This window comes from Elaeis guineensis, chromosome 2 (assembly GCF_000442705.2).
Source record: "Elaeis guineensis isolate ETL-2024a chromosome 2, EG11, whole genome shotgun sequence".
NCBI lineage: Eukaryota > Viridiplantae > Streptophyta > Magnoliopsida > Arecales > Arecaceae > Elaeis > Elaeis guineensis.
The window spans coordinates 105,116,961-105,141,894 of NC_025994.2; the positions used below are offsets into that span (position 1 = coordinate 105,116,961).

The 24,934-nt window shown below is 50.4% G+C and overlaps 1 protein-coding gene across 2 annotated transcripts; it reads right to left on the reverse strand.

The window, feature by feature from the left end:
• Nucleotides 1-13,560: 13,560 nt before the first annotated feature.
• Nucleotides 13,561-18,408, reverse strand: LOC105045933 (probable methyltransferase TCM_000336). 2 transcript variants are annotated; one of them, XM_010924379.4, is made up of 4 exons: nt 18,257-18,386; nt 17,734-18,146; nt 15,674-15,946; nt 13,561-14,102 (listed from the first exon to the last, which is right to left on the reverse strand). In XM_010924379.4, exons 1-4 carry the CDS (start codon nt 18,369-18,371, stop codon nt 13,767-13,769), a joined length of 1,137 nt encoding a protein of 378 aa, XP_010922681.1. In that variant the 5' UTR covers nt 18,372-18,386; the 3' UTR covers nt 13,561-13,766. The 2 variants fall into 2 exon arrangements, with proteins under 2 accessions (XP_010922681.1, XP_010922690.1); XM_010924388.4 differs by having other exon boundaries at nt 13,564-14,102; nt 17,734-18,141; nt 18,257-18,408.
• Between the last annotated feature and the right edge of the window lie 6,526 nt (nt 18,409-24,934).

Below are 24,934 nucleotides of genomic sequence, written 5' to 3' on the forward strand. Positions count from 1 at the left end.
ATTAAGTTTGGGTCATGCAATACGGCACGGAGATTTTGTTTTGTACTATGCTTCAGTCTCACAACATTATGCTTTAATTACAAAGAATATGCGTAATTATTCCAAAAAGGGATATGCATAATTGCAGACTCGAAGCTCTAAGATATGTTTCTGTTAAATTAAATTCTAGGCCTTCTTTTTATAGATTATAATAAGTCTAATAGATTCTCTCACTCTTACATCAAAAAATAATAAGTCTAATAGTTTTTTTTTATAATTTTGTTTTTAGACTTAATCCATTCAACAGATTTGGCATTAATCATATTTTTCTGTTTTTAAAAACATAAATATTTTTGAAATATAAATATAAATTTTATAAATGCTGTAGTGACAACAGCTAAGATGATATGGGAATAATTCGGTAGCATGGGCGGTGGTTGAAATTTAATAGCAATAATGGTGGTTAGGATGCTGATAGCGGTCAAGATGAAATAAAAGATGTATCTGACTTTAATAACCAAAAAAAAATTGAAAAAGAACTTTTAGCAACTTTCAGTAATTCAAAAATTCAAAATAGAGTTCTTTAAAGAAATAAAATTTGATCCGCCAAACAATTTTTATCTTGATTTTCATGTTTTAATCTTGCTAATTAAAAATCCAAAATTACAGTAATACCAGACAAGAACTTTATTGACGTCCCTTCTTTTAAGAGCTTGCTAATGGTGTGCCCTCCTGGCGGTTTGGGTCAAGTCGAGGACCAACCTTAACCCAACCTAGATCATCCTCTTTATAAACTAAACTCGGGATGGATCAAGTTGACTTAGTTGGGTTGAGGTGTTTGTACCATATTAATTGGACTAAATTAGGTTAACTTAAAACTTTAAGATAACAAAAAGATTAGGGGTATTTTTATTTAATTAATATTTGTTGCATTAAGTTTTCAAACTTATGATTTTTAATGATACCCTTGCATACGATTTAATAGAATTGAACACATATAGGAAAAACTTATTTATTTATATATCAGGTTGGATTGGGTCAAGTTGAATTAGGTTCGGATTGGACTAAAGGTCAACTCCAACGTAACCATACTTGGATTGAAAATTTTGAGCCCAAACGCTATTCAAGTTTACAGAACTTGAGCCAACCTAAAAGAGTTTGGTGGGCAGATTGAGCCCGACCCAAGTTACACTTTTTGTGTTCAGAATGCAAATCCTCGGATTTGTCCCTTGAAAATACCTCTGAAAAAGAGATCTTCATGAAATAAATAAATTTGTTCATTCAAACAAATATAAGATATTCTAAAGTACAAAAAAATAAAATTGATATCATCTATTTAAAGATAAGAAAATATTTATGAAATCCAAAGATGCTTCCTTTTCCCACCTTTTTATAAGATGGTCAATATTAGACGCTGTGGTGATAATGACATGTTTTATATATTATTCTATAAAAGTGCTTAGGTTTAATCATGAACATATTTATATTTTAAGAAAAGCGTACCAAGTTTTTCTTCTCTAATTTTTTTTGGTCAAAAATATTTGACAAATAATGGATTACAAAACTAGGCATGGCTTTCACCAAAACATCCTAGATCCCCTAAGCTCATAAAATTTTCATATGCTGACACCGCATTACCTTTTACATGATAGATTTTTTTATTTTACTGTCTCTAAGAATATATTAATATTTTCGGGATGCAACAGAGTTAAGTTGTGCACGTATCAAATAAAGAGAAAAGAAAATGATATTTGAAATTGTTGCGGCCAATCCCCTCGTCGCCTGATCGCCGGGAACGAGCGTCTGCAAAAAAGAAAGTCCACACTGATCGAAGGCGGCTCCGACGGGGACTCTTCGACGGTCAAGTCAGAGAGGTGACTGGGCAACAGTGAAATGAAGACAGAGAGCTCAAACGAGAGAAAGAGAAAGAGAGAGAGGGGGAGCAAGCCTGTGGTTTCGAAGTCCCTCTGCACTGTTGCCTTCCCCGATATTTATAGTGGGGCGCGGTATGGCGCCGTCATTAATGGCGCGGACAATTGAGGAATTGTCAACTCATTGTAGACTGTCAGAGTCGCCGTGAAAGCGTCATATCGCCGCAGGGCTGTCAAATCACTAGGGTTGACAATGCCCCAGGCGGGATAATGCCCTTAGGTGGCAGTGCCGCATATTGACAGGCTCTGACGGCTGTACGGCGATCGGAGGAGTCGACCGACCCTAGGTCGGTGGCCATCTGTGTGGCGTCGGGTGGAGATTCGGGCCCCTTTGACGGTCAGCCGGGCATGTTGCGAGAGTCGGCCATCAGACTCCCTGGTTCAGTCGGCCCGGAGAGTGGAAACCCGACCGACATATCCACGGACGGAAGAGGGCCGTTAATCGATCGGCCAGTCGGTCGGTCCGTCCGGCAGTCGGTCGGTCGGTCGGTCCCTCCGCCAGTCGGTCGGTCGGACGGTCCCTCCGCCAGTCGGCCGGTCGGTCGGACCCTCCGACAGTCGGTCGGTCGGACAGTCCCTCCATCAGTCGGTCGGTCGGTCGGACCCTCCGGCAGTCGGTCGGTCGGACGGTCCCTCCGCCAGTCGGTCGGTCGGACGGTTGGTCATAAGTTGGCCCGAGCGGGGTTGGTCGGTATTCTCCAACAGTTGCCCCCCTCCACTCCTGAATCGGACGGTGCGCTGACCGATGCCTCAGTTTGGGCAGCAACGCCGGACGAAAAGGAGTGGATTTGTCGTATGCCACATTCCGACCGTACCGCGAGTTGATACGATGTCAGGCGTCTCATGAATGCCGAGTGATTCGCTGACATCAGATGTTACGTCGGTGTCAGACGTCCCGTCTTGTTGTCGTCAGATGTTATGTCGGTGTCAGACGTCCCGGACGATTTGGTGTCAGGCGATCGGGCGTCCGGCGCCTCTTGGGGAACGCGAATCGTCGCCCAGCGCCGATTCTGGGAGCGCGGGGCACTGTCAGGCGTCCCATCGGGAATGCGAATCGCCGGGGGCGATTTAATTCGGGACCGTGGCCCCTTCCGCCACGTGTCGGAGGTGGTTGGGCCGGCGCCTCTCGCATTAAATGAAGGCGGTGCGGCCGTCCCCGGGATGCGCACGCCGAATCGTCGGGCCAAAGGGAGGGCTTGGAGGCCGCCACGTGTCGCACATCCAGGAGATGTTGGTTGGCGCGGGGGCATCTTGGCCGTCGAACGGCCCTATATATATATAGGACCATCTGCGCTCGGAGCTCTACCCTGAATCAATTTGCTGCAGAGACTCTGCCCGAGTACTCCCTCCGTCGTCGCCGGCAGTCGTCCCCCCTTTCACTTTCTAAAGGGTCAGTTTTGGGTTCGTGATCTTTCTCTCCTTCCTTCTTCTTCTTCCTCTTCTTCTTCTCCTTCTCCTTCTTCTTTTTCCTCTTCTTTTTCCTCGGCCTCGCATCTCCTTCGGTTCTGGTGCGATGGTCGGAAATCCATCTCGGGGGGCTCGGTCGAAAAATCCGATCGATGACCTTCGGTCGACTCCGGAAGTTGAGGTTTCCTCACTTTCGGAGCCGAACGTTGATCGGCTTCGGGATCAGTATTGCATCCCGGAGCAGTTTCAACTTTCCGCCCCAGGGGCCGGCGGTCGGGTTAACAACCCTCCGCCGGGCCAATTGGCGCTGTACGTCGAAGATCTCCACGCGGGTCTTCGGCTTCCGATTCTGGAGTTCATCCGGAATCTGCTGGATTATTACGGACTTTGTCCGGCGCAACTGGCGCCGAACTCTGTCCGACTAATAATCAGCTTCACTCTGTTGTGTCAGCTTCTGCCGACCAACCCTCGCATCTCGCTCTTCCGGGCATTTTTCGTGTTCCGACCCCACCCTAAGGCCCGAGGGTGGTGGCTCTTCAACCCCCGGAAGGGTCTTTCCTTCATTACTGGTCTTCCCTCGTCCATCCACGGGTGGAAGAACCAGTTTTTCTTCGTCTCATCTTCTTCTCCCTGGGGCTTCCCTTCCCACTGGGGCGTGCCCCGAACCGAAGCAAACGACAACAGCCGGGTGGAGGCGGACGACCGGGAGGACTTCCACCGACTCAAAGACATGTCGGTTCCGAAGCAGAGGGAGCTTGTTACCGAACAAGCTCTCTATGACGCTGGCCTGAGCTTGGTCCCCCGACTAGGTATCGCCCGATCCCCCGGTCCTCTTTTCATTCGGCCCTTATTCCGGTTCTTAGATTAACATTTCTGTCGGTATCGCAGGGACACCTCCGAGGATGCGGCCAACCGACGCCGAGATCCGACAGTACGCAGCGAGGAAGAGGCCGGCATCGGGGGCAGGACCTTCGCATCCACCGAAGAAGCCCACCCCAGCAGCGTCGATCGTCGAAGCGTCGGCGACCGACCAGTCGGAGTCAGTAATAGCGCTCGCGGCTCCGGCGGCGCAACCGGAGGAGAGGCCGGCAGAGGAAGCGGCCGAAGGGACATCGGCGGCCTCGCCGGCAGGTGTGGCGTCGGATGACGTTCGGGAAACCGAACACCATCCGACGGTGTCTGCGGCCGCAACGGGGGGCGTCGGTTCAAACTCGAGCATCCCCTCCCTGCCAGTTCCGTCGGTCGGGGCTGCCGATCGGGGGAAAGCCCCGATGGACCCCGCGGACGACACGAGGTCGGGGAGTCGCACCGTGCCACCCAGTGCACAGTTCCCCGAAGGGGCGTCGGCGTTGGCCGACCACAACCTGGCCAGGAGGTTGTGCCAGGAAATCCTCCTTCCAGCTGACGTGGAGGCGCTAAGGTCTCGGCAGGTAACCGAGATGTTATCTTCATTCTATCCGATCATGGTCGAGGTAAGTTCCGTTTTGCCTCCTTTTTCCTTAATATTTTAGTTACTTTGTTTTCCTGACGAAACGCTTGTGTCGGCAGCTGATCTACACCATGTCGGAACTCGAAGCCGGATACCGGAGGTTCGGGAACGTCCGGGCGGCTTGGAAAGAAAGGGCGGCGGCGGTCGAAGCGGATCGGGCAATGCTGGTCGACCACCTGAAGCAGTCGACCGACCGGGAGGCAAAGTTGGTGGACGAAGTCTCCCGCCTCGGGTCCGAGCTAAGGTCGGCCAGGAAAGAAGCCAAACGCAAGGGTCGAACCGTGCACCGTCTGCGGCGCGAGCGTGACGGTGCTGCCGCCGAACTCGAGGGTGAGCGCGAGCAGCTCCGAGTCAGCCTGGAAAAACTTGCCAAGGCTGAGGAGGATCTGTCAATCGCCCAGGCCGACGCTGACATATCGAAGGCAGAGGCAGAGTCAGCAAGGGATTCTCTCGGCCGGGCGGAAGAGGAAGCAAGGTCGGCGAAGGAGTCGGTAAGTCGGGCGGTGGACGACTTCCGCGCCACCGACCAGTACCGGGAGGAGATGTTGGAGTCTGGCTTCGCGTCGTACCGGGTGGGGTACGAGGACGGTCGGGATGCGGTCCAAGCCTTGTACCCGGAGCTGGACCTCAGCAGTATCATCCCACCGGGGGCCGGCGACCAAGTCACTGAAGAGATGGCCGACCCATCATCGGGAGGCATCGCCGTGGCGGGGAAGGCCGTCCAGGGACAAGTGGCCGAAGGAGAGATGGCTGCGACTCCTGTCCCGGCGCCGACTGTCAGCCCCCACCGACCGACGATCCTGCTTCGGTCGTGGACCCAGCGCCGATCATGGTGGATACGTCGGTCATCCCCGATCTTCCGTCGGTCGAGGAGATCGACTCAGAGGGATGACCGCGGCCTCATTGGCTTTTATCTTTTTCATTTTTCTTCTTAGAACAATTGTAACTGGGGCTTCGGCTCGATTTTGTAAGCTCCTTTTGACTTTGAATGAAATCAGTCTTAGGCTTATACTTTTTCCCTCTGTCTGTTTTTCTTTCTTTCATGAGTTGTAGAATGCATCCGAACACGTGAGTTGTTAACTTATATAGGTCGGTTAGGACGTTCGGCAACTCACGCCGCCATGAAGGTGGACCAAGTCCCGACTTAGGATCGGCCTTTGACGGTCGAAGTAGTAAGTCGGGAGTCCTTCCTCCGGCCGTGAGTCGGCGCGTTCATCGAGTCGGAAGCCGACAGACCGCTGGATAAAGGTTCGGCTGTCGGGTCTCTTCCGATGCGTTCAGTCGAATGTCGTCCGACGCATTTAGTCGGCGGAACGCCGATAAGTCGGATCCCGATACCCTCGTGTCGGGTATCCATACTTCGCCTCGTGATATACGGTGGTAAGCCGAATATCTTCCAGCCGGCCGTAGCTCGGTCGGTGAATCATGAATGCGACTGAAGTCGAATCGTTCGATAGACGGTGGCAAGCCGAATATCCTTCGATCGGTCGTAGCTCGGTCGGAAGTCGCGACGGCGGTCGCGTAGGCATTCCGCCTTTCTCTAGTCGGGGCTCAATCAGTATGTTAGCCGATAGACTGGCCCGAAAGTCTGACCGTAGAAGGAGTGTCAACTCCCGCCAATACAAATATATTGGTCCTCGTAAGAGTCCGATATGTCGTCGACTATGGAGCCGTCGGTTTCGTACGGATACCAAGTCCGAGTTGGCACGTCGGGGCTCGACCTTGGTGAGCGCCGATCGTCAGTCGAAAAGTTAAACTCCGAGATTTCAAACTGGATTTGTATTCCGACTGGACAAGTACAGAGCTCATTGATAATACAACTTCAGGTTGTCGGCGTTCCATGTTCGGGGAATGGGTTTCCCTTCCAAAGTCTCCAGTCGGTAGGCTCTCGGACCAAGGTGTCTGCTACCGTGTAGAGCCCTTCCCAGTTCGGAGCCAGCTTCCCTTGGTCTAGGGGCTTCGAGACCTCTGCCTTTCTCAGGACCAAGTCACCAGGCCTGAAGAGCTTTGGTCTGACTCTGGCGTTGTAATACCGGGCCACCTTCTGTCGGTATGAAGCCATGCGAAGTTGAGCCTCGTTTCGCAGTTCAGGGAGGAGGTCTAGGTCGGCCCTCCGACAATCAGAGTTGTGCGGCTCTTGATACCGCTCGACCCTTGTAGACGGCAGTCCAATCTCGAGTGGAATCATTGCCTCCGTTCCATAGGCCAAGCTGAAAGGTGACTCTCCGGTCGGAATGCGGGGGGTCGTTCGATAAGCCCACAGAACGGAGCCCAGCTCGTCGACCCAGAGGCCTTTGGCTTCATTTAGTCGGGTTTTGAGCCCGTGCAGTATGGTCCGGTTGGTCACCTCGACTTCGCCGTTGGACTGAGGGTGTCCGACTGAAATCAGTCGGTGCGTGATGTGAAACCTTGCGCAGAAACCTCTGAAGTCTTGGTTGTCGAATTGCCGTCCATTGTCGGTGATGATGGTATGCGGCAACCCGAACCTGAAGATGATGGATTTTTGGACAAAGTCCTCCATCTTTCGTTCGGTAATCTGCGCCAAGGGTTCGGCCTCCACCCATTTGGTGAAGTAGTCGATGGCGATAACTATGAACTTTCTTTGACCCGATGTCGGAGGGAAAGGACCGAGAATGTCGACCCCCCACTGGGCGAAGGGCCATGGAGCGACGATGGGAGCGATTTGGCTGGCCGGTTGGTGCTGCACGTTGGCGTACTTCTGACAGGGTTCGCACCTCCGGACCAACTCAGCCGCGTCCTTCATCATGGTGGGCCAGTAGTAACCCTGTCGCAGGACTTTGTAGGCTAGAGACTTGCCCCCCAAGTGATTCCCGCAGATCCCTTCGTGCACTTCTCGGAGAGCATAGTCTGCGTCGGTCGGTCCCAAGCACCTAAGCAAGGGAAGGAAGAACGACCTTTTGTAGAGTCGGCCATCCTTGATTACATATTGGGAGGCCGACCATCGGAGTCGCCTGGCCTCCGTGGGATCCTCGGGGCTGATCCCGTCGGTCAAATACTGAACGATCGGATCCATCCAGCTTGGTTCGGCCGTCAGTTGTAGCACCTCGTCGACCTCGTCGATACTAGGTCGCCCGAGATTCTCCATGAAGGTCCGGCCCAGGGCGCCGTAGTCGGACGTCGCAAGCCGGGATAGCGCGTCGGCCCGAGCATTTTCCGCCCTGGGGATGTGGGAGATCTCGAAGTGTTTGAAGGGCGTCACGAGATCTTTCACCTTTTGGCGATATTTGGCCATGGTCGGATCCCGTATTTCGAACTCGCCCTTGGTCTGTCCGACGATCAGTTGGGAGTCGGAGAAGACTTGGAGACGGTCTATCCCGAGTTCTAGTGCTAATTTCAACCCCGCAACGAGCGCCTCGTACTCGGCCTGATTGTTGGAGGCCTTGAAGTCGAATTGGAGGGCGTGTTCGGTGGTCACTCCTTCTGGGCCGGTGAGTAGGAAACCGGCCCCGCTCCCCTGAGCGTTGGAAGCCCCATCGATGTGTAGTACCCAGGTCGGGTCGGGGCAACAGTCGGAGGTCCCGACCTTCACCGGGTCGTCCTCCCCCGATTGTATGTCGGTTGTCGGGCATTCCGCGATGAAGTCGGCAAGAACCTGGGCCTTTAAGGCAGGTCTCGGTCGGTACTGGATGTCGAATTCGCCCAGTCTCACAGCCCATTTCGCCAGTCGTCCCGACGTGTCAGGTCGGTGCAAGATAGCCCTCAGGGGCTGGTCGGTGAGGACCACAATGGCATGTGCTTGGAAGTATGGACGGAGTCGCTGTGCCGAAATGACTAGGGCGAAAATCATCTTTTCTGCCTTTGAGTACCAGGTCTCAGCTTCGTGGAGCACCTTGCTGACATAATATACTGGTTGATGAACCCGGTTCTCGTTCTCCCGGACGAGCACAGAGCTAACCGCCTCTGGGGAAGTGGCCAAGTAGAGGTACAGGACCTCCCCGACCTCCGGCCTCACAAGGAGTGGCGGGGAGGCGAGGTACTTCTTCAGTTCCTCGAAGGCCTGCCGGCACTCGTCCGGCCAAGAGAACTGCTTGGCCTGCCGCAAGGTTTTGAAGAACGGGAGGCATCTTTCAGCCGACCGAGAGATGAATCGACTGAGGGCGACGATCTTCCCATTCAGCTGCTGGACTTCCTTTTTGGTGTCCGGGTGCCGCATGTCGATGATGGCCTTGATTTTCTTCGGGTTGGCCTCGATTTCTCATTGCGAGATGAGGAATCCGAGGAACTTCCCCGAAGTTATCTCGAAGACGCACTTGGTCGGGTTCAGCTTCATCCGGTGTCGTCGTAGAGTGCGGAAAGCCTCTTCAAGATCCCGGACATGATCTTGAATCTGCGCACTCTTCACCAGCATATCGTCGACGTATACTTCCATGTTGCGTCCGATCTGGTCTTTGAAGACCTTGTTGACGAGTCGTTGGTAGGTGGCGCCAGTATTTTTCAGCCCGAAGGGCATTACTCGGTAGCAGTAGAGACCCTTGGGAGTCACGAAGGCAGTGTGCTCCTCGTCTTCAGGTGCCATCCGGATCTGATTATACCCGACGAAGGCGTCCATGAAGCTGAGTAGTCGAAATCCGGACGTCGCGTCCACCAGCTGGTCGATCTTTGAAAGTGGAAAGCTATCTTTTGGGCAGGCTCGGTTCAGGTCGGTATAGTCGATGCAAATCCTTCACTTTTCGTTGGCTTTTTTGACCATGACAATATTGGCGAGCCAATCGGGATACGTGGATTCTCTGATGAAGCCCGCCTCGAGCAGCTTGTCCACTTCTTCATCGATGGCCCTCTGTCTCTCTGGAGCGAAGGACCTTTTCTTCTGCCTCACCAGCCTCATCGTCGGATCGATGTTGAGTCGGTGGGTTATTGTCTCTGTGGGGATGCCCGACATATCCGCTGCCGACCAAGCAAATATGTCGGCGTTGGCCGTCAGCAGCTCAGTCAATTATCGTCGTTCGGGGTCGGGCAGTTGAGACCCGATCCACACCTTCCGGTCGGGGTTTTCCGCTATCGGGATCGACACGAGCTGTTCGGCCGGCGAGCCCCGTTCCTCCTCCTCCCGTTGGTCCAGTTTGTCGATCGTCAGGGAGCCCCTCAACTCGTCGCTTTGAGCGGAGATCTGGAAGCATCGGCGAGCGAGCTGTTGGTCTCCGCGCATCTCCCCGACTCCGTTCCTGGTTGGGAATCGAACTAGGAGATGGTACGTCGACACGATCGCCTTGAGGGCGTTAAGTCCGGGTCGTCTAAGTATGGTGTTGTAGGCCGAAGGTACTTGGACAACCGCGAAAGTTAAGTGGACCGTGCTTTGTCGTGGTTCGGTGCCGGCCTCAGAGGCAGGGTAATTTCTCCTTCCGTCGCGACGGCATCCCCGGCAAAGCCTATCAAGGGCGTGGAGACCCTCTTAAGTCGATCGGTTGATAGTTGCATCCGGGAGAAGGTTGAGTAAAACAAAATATTTGTCGAACTTTCATTATCTACAAAAATTCTTTTTACATCATAGTTTGCTATTGTTGCCGAAACAACAACAGCATCGTCGTGGAGAGTTTGGATACCCCGAACGTCCTCTTCTGTAAAAGTGATTACGTCGTCCGAGCGCAGTTTTTTCGTCGGCTCCCCTCCCACAGATGTCTCCGGGCCCAGTCGCTTGAAAATCATATTGATGACCCCGGCCGTCGGCTGATTAGTCGTCGCTTCTTCAGTCGGCTGGGGTCGTCGGTCGGCCACAGGTTGAGTCGGCGGGTTTCTCCAAAATTTATCGAGATACCCCCGACGGATGAGAGCTTCGATCTCATCCTTAAGCTGGATGCATTGCTCAGTATTGTGGCCGTGGCCCCGGTGGAATCGGCAGTACTTCCGTCGGTCGAGGCCTTTTGCCTTCAGAGGCGGAGGCCGTCGCAGGATTCTTTCCCCTCGATCTCCATCAAAATCTACGCACGGGGGGCAGAGAGAGGAGTGTAGGAATCATACCTGGGGCGTGTCGGCCTTGGAGTCTGCCGCTGGGGCGACTTTTGGTTCTGTCGTGGTGTCGAGACCCGACCATCGATCGGGGGCTTGCTGGGCGCAGCGGGTTCCCGACCCTTCCTCCGCTTCTCCTTCGGGCCTCTGGATTCGGCCAAGCGTCGGTCGGAAGCTCCTTCATCCGCGCGCATGTACTTGTATGCACACTCTAGCAGCTCGACATACGTCCGGGGGAGGGTCTTGTCCAGGGAGTAGGTGAATCGGGACGCCCTTAGTCTCCGTTTCATGGCTGAGATAGCCATGTCTTCGTTGAGGTCCCGGACCTCAAGCGTGGCCGTATTGAATCGCGTCACGAAGTGTCAGAGCGCCTCGTTTTCTTCCTGTTTGAGGGAGAAAAGGCTGTCCGACGTTCGCGGCAGCTTCCTGCTAGTGCTGAAGTGAGCCACGAAAGAGTGCTCGAGCTGCCCGAAGGAGTGGATACTCCCCGATCGAAGATCGGAGTACCAGGCCCTGGCAGCCTTGCGGAGTGTGGCGGGGAAGCCGATGCAAAAGAGAGCGTCAGTTGCCCCCTGAATCGTCATGAGAGCTTTATAGCTCTCCAGGTGGTCGATTGGGTCGGTGGAGCCGTCGTATGGCTCCACGTGCGGCATCTTGAACCGACTGGGGATCGGTTCATCGAGAATGAGTCGGGAGAGAGGTTGGGCAGTCTGGAAGTCGACGTCGTTCGAGGACTTCTGTCCGTCGACCTGCAACTGCGCAAGTCGACGGTCGATCTCCTCGAACCTGCACTCGTAGTCGTCCGCCCGTCGGTGCTGGGAGACCTCAGGAGTGGAGTCTCCGGAAGATTCCGAGAGGGAGGCGGACGGCGTTCGCGGTCGCTTCTCCTTCCTCGCCCGTTCCAGCAGCGAAAGAGAGAGCTGCTGGGACTGTCGGGCATCGCACCGTGGCCGTCCCTCCTCCTCTCCGTGGGAGCGCTGTTGCAGGCGCTCGCGCGGAGGCGACGGGGATCGGCGCGGTCGTCGGCGGCTGCTCCTTGAGGGCATCGGACGGGCCGCCGGTTGTTGCTGGAGGCTCTTGACCGCGTCCGTCAGCACGGTCATCTGCCGTACGATGGCCGCGATCTGCACCTCCGTGGTCACCGCCGGGTGCGGAGAGCTGGGCTCCGCTGCTGAGGGTGGCGGGGAGGCCTCTTCCCGGCGGGAAGAGCGCCTCGCCGACCCGGTGACCCTCGATCGTTGGGCTCTTATCTTTGTCATCAGTATCTTCTGCTTGAGAAGGCCTGGTGCCGTGGCCTACCCCTACCTGGCGCGCCAATCTGTTGCGGCCAATCTCCTCGTCGCCTGATCGCCGGGAACGAGCGCCTGCAAAAAAGGAAGTCCACACTGATCGAAGGCGGCTCCGACGGGGACCCTCCGACGGTCAAGTCAGAGAGGTGACTGGGCAATAGTGAAATGAAGACAGAGAGCTCAAACGAGAGAAAGAGAAAGAGAGAGAGAGGGAGCAAGCCTGTGGTTTCGAAGTCCCTCTACACTATTGCCTTCCCCGATATTTATAGTGGGGCGCGATATGGCGCCATCATTAATGGCGCGGACAATTGAGGAATTGTCAACTCATTGTAGACTGTTAGAGTCACCGTGAAAGCGTCATATCGCCGCGGGGCTGTCAAATCACTAGGGTTGACAATGCCCCAGGCGGGATAATGCCCTTAGGTGGCAGTGCCACATATTGACAGGCTCTGGCGGCTGTACGGCGATCGGAGGAGTCGACCGACCCTAGGTCGGTGGCCATCTGTGTGGCGTTGGGTGGAGATTCGGGCCCCTTTGACGGTCAGCCGGGCATGTTGCGAGAATCGGCCATCAGACTCCCTGGTTCCGTCGGCCCAGAGAGTGAAAACCCGACCGACATATCCAAACTATTGGGGAATACCGACCGACCCCGCTCGGGCCAACTTATGACCAACCGTCCGACCGACCGACTTGCGGAGGGACCGTCCGACCGACCGGCAGAGGGACTGACCGACCGACCGACCGGCCGACTGGCGGAGGGACCGTCCGACCGACCGACTGCCGGAGGGTCCGACCGACCGGCCGACTGGCGGAGGGACCGTCCGACCGATCGACTGGCGGAGGGACCGACCGACCGACCGACTGCCGGAGGGACCGACCGACGACCGATCGATTAACGGCCCTTTTCCGTCCGTGGATATGTCGGTCGGGTTTTCACTCTTCGGACCGACTGAACCAGGGAGTCTGATGGCCGACTCTCGCAACATGCCCGGCTGATCGTCAAAGGGGCCCGAATCTCCACTCGACGCCACACAGATGGCCACCGACCTAGGGTCGGTCGACTCCTCCGATCGCCGTACAGCCGCCAGAGCCTGTCAATATGCGGCACTGCCACCCAAGGGCATTATCCCGCCTGGGGCATTGTCAACCCTAGTGATTTGACAGCCCCGCGGCGATATGACGCTTTCACGGCGACTCTGACAGTCTACAATGAGTTGACAATTCCTCAATTGTCCGCGCCATTAATGACGGCGCCATACCGCGCCCCACTATAAATATCGGGGAAGGCAACAGTGCAGAGGGACTTCGAAACCACAGGCTTGCTCCCCCTCTCTCTCTCATTTGAGCTCTCTGTCTTCATTTCACTGTTGCCCAGTCACCTCTCTGACTTGACCGTCGGAGGGTCCCCGCCGGAGCCGCCTCCGGTCAGTGTGGACTTCCTTTTTTGCAGGCGCTCGTTCCCGGCGATCAGGCGACGAGGGGATTGGCCGCAACAGAAATCAGTTTTTTTTCACCGAAATTGTTTATCCTCCAAGAATTAGATATTATTTGGAAATGCTATGACCTAGATACTATTATTTTTTTCACATTCGATAGTACAATTTAAGTGATATAGGTTGACATGCTCAACAACCTCAAGGAGGTATTCTTAGCTATTGTTTATAATTTGCACTTAACATTTCTAGGGATGACTCCTCTTTAATAGTCTCAAGGTGATCTTCTTAGAACCACAATGGCATAAACTGCCATTATTTCCTCTTTCTGCATTACTTCACTGAGTAGTTCACTGTATATGTGAAATAGACGATCAATAGCTTCTCTACCAATATAATGGCATAGCATAGACTCCTGTATAGCTCTTATTGCCGTTGCCAAAGCCGCTCCATCCTTTTTAGCATCTCCACTGCCGACTTTGTCTTTGAATATCTTTAAGTATTCAACCGTAAAAGAGCCTTCCCTCAGCACTTCATATTCTATTTCCCTTAGAGATGGACCATAGAATGGAGCATTATATAATTCTAGATCTTCTCCTCCAATTTCTCCCTGCATATTAGAAGAAAACAAAATTATGACTTCTTGGCTTCAAATTCCAGTTCTATTTGCTTGCAGCAATATAGTAGGAACAAAATTACATAGAGTCAGTAAGAAGTATATTATCTTATTAAATTGAATTTTCTTCCTAGATAGTATCGCCCATTTCATAACGAACCAGATTTGTTATAGACTCTACTACTTTCACAGAGAAAACTAGAAGAAACTAGTGCGTTACTTTACTGAAAATAGTCAACAAGATGTACCTACAATAGAATGAAAACTATATGATTGCTTTTTTTCTTTTTCTCCCTTGAGAAATATAATAAGCCATCATTATTATAGCATGAATACTATGTATAATTCTTTTTTTTTTTTGGGTGTGCATGAAGACTTTATTTGGATATTCCTTTCTATCAGAATATCCTACAAGAATCGAGGGTGTTGGCCTGCTCAGCTTGCATCTTTTAAGGGACCACCAGAGGTTCAAACAAGTCCTAAATTTGAATCACGGTCAAGGGACTTACAAAATCCAAGAGGGAAGAACCGGCTTTCACTCGCCTTCCCCCTTCCCAAGCTCTTTCCTAAGTAGATTCTTTAATTTCTTCCTGGTTCCCTGATCTCCATTTTCAAATTTCTATCCATCCCTCCATTCTATCCTCTCTTCGTTTCCCAACTCTAAAATAAGCTTGCCCTCTCCTCCATCATCTCTATTGGCCTTTGCGTTGTTCTCAATCTGTAATGGCCTGGCACCTACTTCTTCATGCCCCTCTCATATAAAATTCGATCCCAAAAAGCTCATGGAAGAGATGTAGAGTACACAGAGAGAGTGTACGCCACATCATCAAACATTCGGAACCTCAACTGAAATGAAGGTCAACTAATTTATAAGATGCATTAGGTGTTATAAGTTTAGTTAATTATGCAAGACCTTTGTATCATGAACAGCCATGCCATTGGTGAAATTATTAATTGGGCCAAGTGCATCACTGAGCTGATGGATCAATCAAATCAGGAAGCAACACGACCTACTCCCTTTTCTATCCTTTTTCTTTTTTTTTCTTCTTCTTCTTTGTCCATATTCAGCCATGTTGCTTTCCGTTGAACTGGCCCGATCCAACCACTAATTTTTTCATGCCGCGAGTCTCTATTTTCTCCCCTTTTCTCCTTTTGTTTTTTGAGAAACGACACCACTATAAATCTTTGGCATGACAATGAGAGGGAGAGAGAATAGTCTCTTTGAAAATGGGAAAGTGAGATTAGAGGATTTCTTTCCTTCTAGGCCTGGCCAAGTGCAAAGTAAAACAGTCATGGCATTAAATGGCGTAGTAGACTAACTGGATCTTGGATGGTATGCCAGGTTACTGGTAGCTATTATAGCAAATCCCAGATCTCCATTTTTCAGGACTAAAAGCTAGAGACTCTAATTGCCAAGCAAACGGAAATAACCATTGGAACAGGCTCTGATTCATAAATACGAAGGACTTGGCTTACATGCTCTTTTTTTTTTTGAAAAAAAAATAAAACAATATTACATGTTTTTTAATTTATTAGAAAAATCTATTAGGAAATGTCAAGCTTACCTGCGCAACCATGATGGAAAGAGACCTGGCCAATAGTTCCCACAAGAGAGTTGTCATCTTATTGCACGGCTCTTTGGTGTCCCTCCCTGACATAATCAATGCCATTCGTCCTTCAGAAACCAATTCTTCTGATCTGGACTTGAGAAACGAACCAAAATCTTTTTGAAATTGCTGGTGGTAGGCCTTCGCTATAGAAGGAGGGCTAGTTTTAGATATGTATATTTTCCTTGAATTCATTGATTTACCTTCTTCATTAAAAATGCCAGGAGGAACCTGCAATGAAAGTTTAAAATTGACTTGTATATAATTTAAAGATAAATAAACATAGCTTATATTATAAGTTAAATTGATAATAATATTGGCAAATTTTAGATCGCTTTGAATGATGGGATAAATTATACTAATATAAATCCTCCAAATAATTAGGAGCATGCATAGGTCAGAGTAGTTTGGAGATAAATTTGAAATCAAAATAATTTAAATTGATTTGCTAAGACCGATCAAAATCGGACTAATCATCTACCAAAGCTTCTTGAAACTCGATTTGAAACAAAGGAACCAAAACACCGAATTTGAAATGAAGAAAAATAAGGAGAACCTGGAAAAAAAGAAATTTACAGATTCTTTGTGACAGAGTTTTGAGAGAGATTTTTTTGTATATGTTAATCGTTCTAATTTATGAAAATAAAGAGATGCTAATGGAGCTGGTTGGTTATTGAATAGTCATAAATAAGAGAAACTTAGTCACAATAAAACTGGATTAATTTTAAAATAAAAATTATTCAATTTGGTGATCAGAATTTATCGGTTGGCACCCGTTTTGAAAAGGGAAAGGGAGGTGCCCACTGCTGCTCTTGGTTGCCCCTAGCGGTCAAATGGTTTTTAATATTTTTTTTTAAAAAAAAACTCTAATAGAAGGCAGATGCATCCTTTAGTATGAAGATTTTAGGCATATCAATTTTATTTAAAAAACCAATTGGTAGAGAACTATCATGCGTTTTGTTTTGCAGGCATGAAAAATTTCTCCAACCACGTGGCATGACAATATTCATAACTCGTGAGAAATGATGCGGTACTTGGACGTGGTTTAGGTCTGCTACATAGCAGAAATGAAGACTTCCACTGTTGCTAATCTCCTTAAGCAAATTTTAGTAGTTTGATTAGCTAGGGTTGCAGAAATAAAGGGAATCCCATTGCTCATGCGACTACCATTCTGCTTGGGCCCCCTCTTTTCCTAATGCTCTTTCTTGGGGTCTTGAACCAATGTCCATCAGTTTCAGTGAAAGCTTTTTGCCCCATGGAGAACTGTGCATGCTGGAATGTCCACCATCTTACGAAATTTAGGGCTCTTGCGCATCTCAAAGTTTGTGCGAGAGCCCTTCATTTCCAAGATGGTGGATATCCAAACACGCAAAATTTCCTATGATGCAAAATGTGCACTACAAAGGATCCAGAGTCTTCGGCCCATGGTCTTGATGAACTGATTAGAAGGATCTTATCATAGAGGTTCCGGGGCCAAGATATACAAAATTTATGATCCAACCTTATAAATCCCCACTCATTTGCTTATGATCTCTATTTCCTATCTATCGAGGAGGGAAAAAAAAAGGAAAAAAACTCCCAGTGGAAGTTTTAACTTTCACAATTTGTATATTATTTTAGTGGATGATATAGCAGATGCTCAACACAGTGAATGGGTCCATGATGCACTTATTTACCTATTTGTGGAACTTTGGGCAGGTTTTTTTTTTTTCTGTTGGTGGGAAGTATTTTATGAAGATTCTTTGTCGTCAAAGGTGGACTTTGTCATTATCCAAAACGCTTGGAGGACTTCGATCATCAAAACAAACATAAAACTACAGAGATTTAATAAATGAATAACAAATCAAAAGGAACTAATGCAGTAACAGCATCGACTGACAACCGCCAAAGCTCAACCGGAAGGGTAATAAAATTAACGGTCATTAACCTACTAAAACTCGAACAAACGTGATACTAGCAATTAGTAAACAATTAAAAGGTCAAAAATTTAGCTAGTTATGATGGTATAGAAGACAGACCTGGGAGAGCCAATGCAAACTATGACTGGAGTGAATGAAGTGCAAGCTATTGCTGGGAAACAGCCTCCCATAGAAGGACCCCGGAACTCCTGCCATGAAAACCGAGTGGAACTCATCTCTCCTTCGAACATTCTTGAGCCTACTACCAAAATCTGAGAAGCTAATGAAAATTGAGTTGAAATCGTTCCCGGGGAGATCATTAAGAAACACCATGAACTGTGGAACCTGCCTTGTTTTCTCATGGCATCTCTCATCAATGGCATTCACAATATCCCCAATCAGGGATAACGCATTGGTTCCTGAAGAGCATCCCAAATCCGCCATTTTAAAACACCGGGGAGTCTCTGAAAGATACGCGTCGATGGCTGCGTCGATGACGACATGCTTCATACCATCGGTAAACTTCTTCTGAACTTCGAGAGAGATGGGAGTTAGAATCAAAACAGAAAAGCATTAAAAAGCAGATTGTTTTTTTTTTTTTTTTTTTTTTCATTTATTTTTTTCAAGAGGCATCTTTGCCAACCTGAATTGAAGAATTCTGGGCATAGCTTGTCTCTCCCAATCCTCCTTTCATATGAAGAACAGTCTCCACATCCATTTGTTGTGGCCTGACAAAAGCTACCGCACAGACTCGGCATGATTATATAGGAATTTTGTGCCTTAATGTGGCTATTTGATAAACATAAAGGATGCGAATAAAATAAAAAGAAAAAAAGAAAAAGAGAGCGGCTAAGGATGCTCGTGAGGATTCCCAATAAAGGACAACAGAACAAAGGACAAACAGGAGAATATAATCGGGAAGTTTTTTTACTCCGCTAGGTGTAACCAGCCACTCGAACCAATAATGTAGCATAGCAGGTAAAAAGTGACATCTACGAGGCAACTCACCTACAGTGGACCACTGCTTATCCCTCCTCTATAAAGGATGCTTTTTAACTTTTGAAGGATGTCCATGATGTTACTGCTCCGGTAATGTGACGCTGCCCAAATCTGGCACCCAGGAAATGCCCTTTTTTTTTTTTTACGACTAATGCGCCTTGTGTCCTGTCACGCATCAAACCCATCATTCGAACTGACACGTAGTACGGCCGCACATTTTGTAAAGCATGACCTCATGAAACAGGCGAGGCCTACGGAGAAATCAAAGCATCAGCTATTTTAATGATCGTTACAAAATGCCACAAAAATGATGGATATGGGCCGTGACATGTCAAGGGAGGATTGGTGACATTCCGACGTCAGAACAATTCACTGGCGGGTCTCGGCGGCCACATGCGGTCATGAAGCCTTTTCCTGACACCAAACTTAGACTCCAAAGCATTTTTGGTTAGCACTCATGTAAAGAGAGATGCCAAGGAGACTGCGGATTGGCGCTCCAAAAAGACCTTGTTACATTTTTATTATATATATATATATATATATATATATATATATATTGTAAGAACTATGACAATCAGGTTGCTCCTGGACCTTAATTCTTTTTAGTACACAAACCGTCTCCGAGAGCCCTCAGAAAAAAAAAAAAAAAAAAAAAAAAAAAGATAGAATTGTCTAATATTTTATATCAGAGTAAAACGAGCATCTGTCCATTACCTAATACAGTGAACTAGATTTTTTTTTTTTTTTTAATAAATTTTTTGAAATTAGGAAGACCATTTCTGGAATTTTCTCAATAGAACTCATACGTATGACAGTTGTCCACGAAAGAGATCTTAATTTTTTCGCCTGGACCAGTCTTATCTGGCCAAACCTTGGATTGATGTAGCCATGCCTATTGATTGTGGTGAAATTTTGCCTTTGGCATTCCTTTAAATGAAGGATGAGGTTTAGATGTGACTGGATCTGCAAATTGTTGAAGTCTATCCAAACTCGGACAAGGACTGCGAGGTTAGCATATAGGAAGGGATAGGATTAGTGCACACCCTTTTTTTTTTTTGTTTGGAAGCTTGAAAGATGAGTTTGATGGAGCTGGTCTCCGCAGACAAGTGTGATTTGACCATTGGATCCTTGTATCGGATAATAATGGGTATGGCACTCTAGAGATCTAGGTGTTACATATGGGCATGCAAGAATGTACGCTGATGAATTGTTTGAGAAGAAAAGCCTCCACTGTGAGCTTTAGGCATGATTACATGCATTGATACCATCTAGTAGTTTCGGTGGGGCTTTAGACTTCAGCCGGTTAAAAGTTTAGTAGAACCAGATTCCGATCTGGAATATTATATGGCTTTACCATACCCAACTTATAGGTATAGGGTTCGGGTTGTATCTTTTTTGCAAAAGAATGATTGGTCTTCTTTCGCAGTGCCGACCATTAGATAGTTCCTTGCATAGATCTCAAAACATCCCAAATTCTATCATTCATCATCTGCACATATCTCAAGGTGACAATTGCACAATTCGATAGTAGATTGGTGCGAAGGAAGGTGAATCCTTGTTTTATGCGAAAGATAGTCCATGGGATCCAGACTCTGTGGATCAGATATGGGCAGGGCTCGGAATGGATTTGGATATGCACGTCTTGGTGAGAACTCTGCATCAAAGGAGCCCCAACAAGTCCACCATCTCTAAACGATTTATACTAAATTTAGTAAAAATAAATAAAAGAAAAAGAAAGCAGAAAGCCAACGGCTCACTTTATTCTACAACTCATGCAACTTCGCTGAGCTGGCTCATCGTGGATAGCGTTAGAAAAGAGGCTCTCATGTGAACTGCGAAGGACCACCATTCGTTGCCTTTCACTTTGATTTTGACTCACCGGGTACCCATGCAATGCACCTCGGCATTGCATGCACCGGGTGCAATTGGACCGCGTCAAATCCCATGGTGGATAATAAGCCACGCTACCCTTTGTATTTCACCAATTCTCGATTGCGCGATATCCACCCTGCATATGCTCCGGGAGTTGCCCGGGTTCACTTGCACCTGGTGCATGCAATAATTTCTCAACGCGATGCAGACCGTAGGTTTCAAGTTTAAACCACAACCAATGCCACGACTGAAAGAACCCAAAAACAAATGGATAGAAAGGCCTTATCAGAGAAGATGGGGGGTTGGGGGTGGCAGGGCGGCTGGCTTGTGGAAAGCATGCAATCACTACTGCAACATTGCAATTTACTTTAATTTTAACATGATAGGAAAAGTAAAACAAAATTTTACCTCAATACACTTTGCGCTTCCTTTGTGTTATTTAAGCCTCCCAAACGAAGAAATAATACCACCTGCCTATTCATGAACCGCTCTAGGAACCTTTTTCTTGGTACATCCGAACTTATGATTTACTTGGTGCATGCTGTTGTTGCCATTAAGTGCTTGTTCAAATGGTATCATCCCGTGTCATTTGATCAAGGAGGTCTGTGTTTGATTCGGATTGGGGCCAGTCCGAGCTAGAAAATGGAGTTGGTTTAGAATGCTCTGTTTTACCAAAAAATAAGCACCTCTCTTCGTGTGTGTGTGTGTGTGTGTGTACTGGGCAAAGTTGGAGCGCATTAGTTTGATGATTGATGAAGGCATTCAATTCTAGCTACTAATATCTAAGGCTAGCCATGCTCCCCATGCTTTTTCTCCCAACATAAGTGAATCTTTTTCTCCTCCCAACTCTTCTTTGCTTCCTCGTTGCATCTCAAAAATATCCAACCTTTCCTTTCTCCTTTCCTTTGAGCATTTACGGTTCCACAACAAACTACTCCGATAAGGTCTTGTTGCGGCCAATCGCCTCGTCGCCCGATCGCCGGGAAGCGTGCACCTGCAAAAGAAAGTCCGCACTGACCGGAGGCGGCTCCGACGGGGACCCTCCGACGGTCAAGTCAGAGAGGTGACTGGGCAACAGTGAAATGCAGACAGAAAGCTCTGAGAAAGAGAGAGAGAGAGGGGGAGGAGCGAGCCTGCGTGAGTGGGAGAGACAGGCGGATCGACCCTTTGCACTGTTGCCTTCCCCGGTATATATAGTGGAGCTAGGTATGGCGCCGTCATTAATGGCGCGGACAAGTGAGGAACTGTCAACTCACTGTGGACTGTCAGAGTCGCCGTGAAAACGTCATGTCGCTGTGTGGCCGTCCAATCACCAGGGTTGACCATGCTCTCGGCAGGACAATGCCCCTAGGTAACTGCGCCGCATGTCCGTGTCAGAGCTGACAAGGTCTGGCGGCTGTACGGCGATCGGAGGAGTCGGCCGACCCTAGGTCGGCGGCCAGCAGAGTGGCGTCGGGTTCCTCCGTCGGTCGGCGAGTTTCATGTGAGTCGGCCATCGGAGTCGTCCGTCGGAGTCGGCCAGTCGGTCGGTCGGCCGTCGGAGTCGGCCAGTCGGTCGGTCGGCCGTCGGAGTCGTCCGTCGGGGTCGGCCAGTCGGAGTCGTCCGTCGGGGTCGGCCAGTCGGTCGGTCGGCCGTCGGAGTCGGCCAGTCGGGGTCGGCCAGTCGGAGTCGGCCAGTCGGGGTCGGCCCCTTCGACCGTAAGTCGGTCGGTGGGTATTCCCCAACAGTTGCCCCCCTCCACTCCTGAGCCCGATGTCGTGTTGGCTCGCGTGAACACGTGGGCGACGGCTTCGGACGAAAGGAGTGGTGTTCCATCTTTTCCTGCCCCGACTCTGGCGATCATATCAACGAACGATCCAATATCGGTCGTCCCGACTGTAGGTCGAGCATGCACGTCGGGTCGGAGGTCGGCCAACCTCCGAACGTTGCTCGTCGACACGATCATTCTGCAGAATCTGATAGTCGAGTAGCATCCGACGTATTCGGATAGGATAACGATGGCAAGTCGAATATCCATTGTCCAGCCCTTGGTCGGACGTATGCGTCGGAATGTATGATAAATGGTGGCAAGCCGAATATCCTTCGATCGGTCGTGACCAGATCGGTATGTCGCAAATGCGACTGCGGTCGTCTTGGCGTTTTGCCCTTCTTAGTCGAAGCTAAGTCGGCAAGTTAGCCAGCCGCATTAGTCGAAGCCCTTTGCCTTCAGAGGTGGGGGCCGTCGTAGATATTCCGCTCCTTCGATCTCCGTCGCAGAATCCGATACGTCCTCGACGATCGAGACGTAGATTGAGCAATTGGTTCGGCGATTTGTTGATCAGGCCGACGACGGAGTCATAGATTCGGCGATCGGCAACCGAGCCATGTTGGTCGGGGCCTTTTGCCTTCAGAGGCCGAGGCCGTCGGTTCGACGATCGATGATCGAGTCGTTGATTCGGCGATCGACGATCGGCCGTGTTGGTCGAAGCCTTTTGCCTTCAGAGGCCGAGGCCGTCGATTTCGGCGATCGATGATCCAGCCGTTGATTCGGCGATCGACGATCGACCGTGTTGGTCGAAGCCTTTTGCCTTCAGAGGCCGAGGCCGTCGATTTCGGCGATCGATGATCCAGCCGTTGATTCGGCGATCGACGATCGACCGTGTTGGTCGGAGCCTTTTGCCTTCAGAGGTCGAGGCCGTCAATTTTGGCGATCGATGATCCAGCCGTTGATTCGACGATCGACGATCGGCCATGTTGGTCGAAGCCTTTTGCCTTCAGAGGCCGAGGCCGTCGATTTCGGTGATCGATGATCCAGCCGTTGATTCGACGATCGACGATCGGCCGTGTTGGTCGAAGCCTTTTGCCTTCAGAGGCCGAGGCCGTCGATTTCGACGATCGATGATCGAGCCGTTGATTCGACGATCGACGATCGGCCATGTTGGTCGGAGCCTTTTGCCTTCAGAGGCCGAGGCCGTCGATTTCGGCGATCGATGATCCAGCCGTTGATTCGGCGATCGACGATCGGCCGTGTTGGTCGGAGCCTTTTGCCTTCGGAGGCCGAGGCCGTCGATTTCGGCGATCGATGATCCAGCCGTTGATTCGGCGATCGACGATCGGCCATGTTGGTCGGAGCCTTTTGCCTTCAAAGGCTGAGGCCGTCGATTTCGGCGATCGATGATCGAGCCGTTGATTCGGCGATCGACGATCGGCCATGTTGGTCGGAGCCTTTTGCCTTCAGAGGCCGAGGCCGTCGATTTCGACGATCGATGATCCAGCCGTTGATTCGGCGATCGACGATCGGCCGTGTTGGTCGGAGCCTTTTGCCTTCAGAGGCCGAGGCCGTCGATTTCGGCGATCGATGATCCAGCCATTGATTCGGTGATCGACGATCGGTCGTGTTGGTCGAAGCCTTTTGCCTTCAGAGGCCGAGGCCGTCGTAGATTCTCCGCTCCTTCGATCTCTATCAGGATCTGCGCACGAGGAGCGGGGAGAGGGGCGTAGGAGTCATACCTGCGATGCGTCGGTCTTGGACTCCATCGTCAGGGTGACTTTTGGATTCGTCGGGGTGGCGAGACCCGACTATCGGTCGGGAGCCTGCTTGGTTCGGCGAGTTCCCGACCTTTCCTCCGCTTCTCCTTCGGGCCTCTGGGTTCGGCCAAACGTCGGTCGGATGCCCCTTCATCCGCGCGCATATACTTATATGCGCGCTCCAGTAGCTCGTCTTATGTCCGGGGGAGGGTCTTGTCCAGAGAGTAGGTGAATCGGGATGCCCTCAGGCCCCGCTTCATGGCTGAAATAGCCATGTCTTCGTTGAGGTCCCGGACCTCAAGCGTGGCCGCGTTGAATCGCGCCACGAAATGTCGGAGCGTCTCATTTTCCCCCTGCTTGAGGGAGAAAAGGCTGTCCGACGTTCGCGGCGGCTTTCAGCTAGTGCTGAAATGGGCCACGAACGAGTGCTCGAGCTGCCCGAAGGAATGGATACTGCCCGATCGAAGATCGGAGTACCAAGCCCTGGCAGCCTTGCGGAGCGTGGCGGGGAAGCCGATGCAGAAAAGAGCGTCGGTTGCCCTTTGAATTGTCATGAGAGCTTTATAGCTCTCGAGGTGGTCGACTGGATCGGTGGAGCCGTCGTAGGGTTCCACGTGCGGCATCTTGAACCGACTGAGAATCGGCTCGTCAAGGATCAGTCGGGAGAGAGGTTGGGTGGTCTGGAAGTCAACGTCGTTCGAAGACTTCTGACCGTCCGTCTGCAGTTGGGCGAGTCGGCGGTCGATTTCCTCGAACCGTCGCTCGTAGTCGTCTGCTCGTCGATGCTGGGAGACCCCAGGGTGGAGCCTCCGGAAGATTCTGAAAAGGAGGCCGACGGTGTGCGCGGCCGCTTCTCCTTCCTTGCCCGTACCAACGGGGAGGGAGAGGGCCGCTGGGACCGTTGGTCGTCGCGCCGTGGTCGTCCCTCCTCCTCTCCGTGGA

What these genes read in the sequence shown, in the direction of transcription:
- LOC105045933 (XM_010924379.4), bottom strand. Translation starts at nt 18,371, where the DNA reads ATGCCGAGTCTGTGCGGTAGCTTTTGTCAGGCCACAACAAATGGATGT. An exon ending in GTTTGCATTGGCTCTCCCAG is followed by an intron (nt 15,947 to 17,733) that starts GTCTGTCTTCTA and finishes CTTTCATTGCAG; the next exon opens with GTTCCTCCTGGCATTTTTAA. An exon ending in TTTCCATCATGGTTGCGCAG is followed by an intron (nt 14,103 to 15,673) that starts GTAAGCTTGACA and finishes TCTAATATGCAG; the next exon opens with GGAGAAATTGGAGGAGAAGA.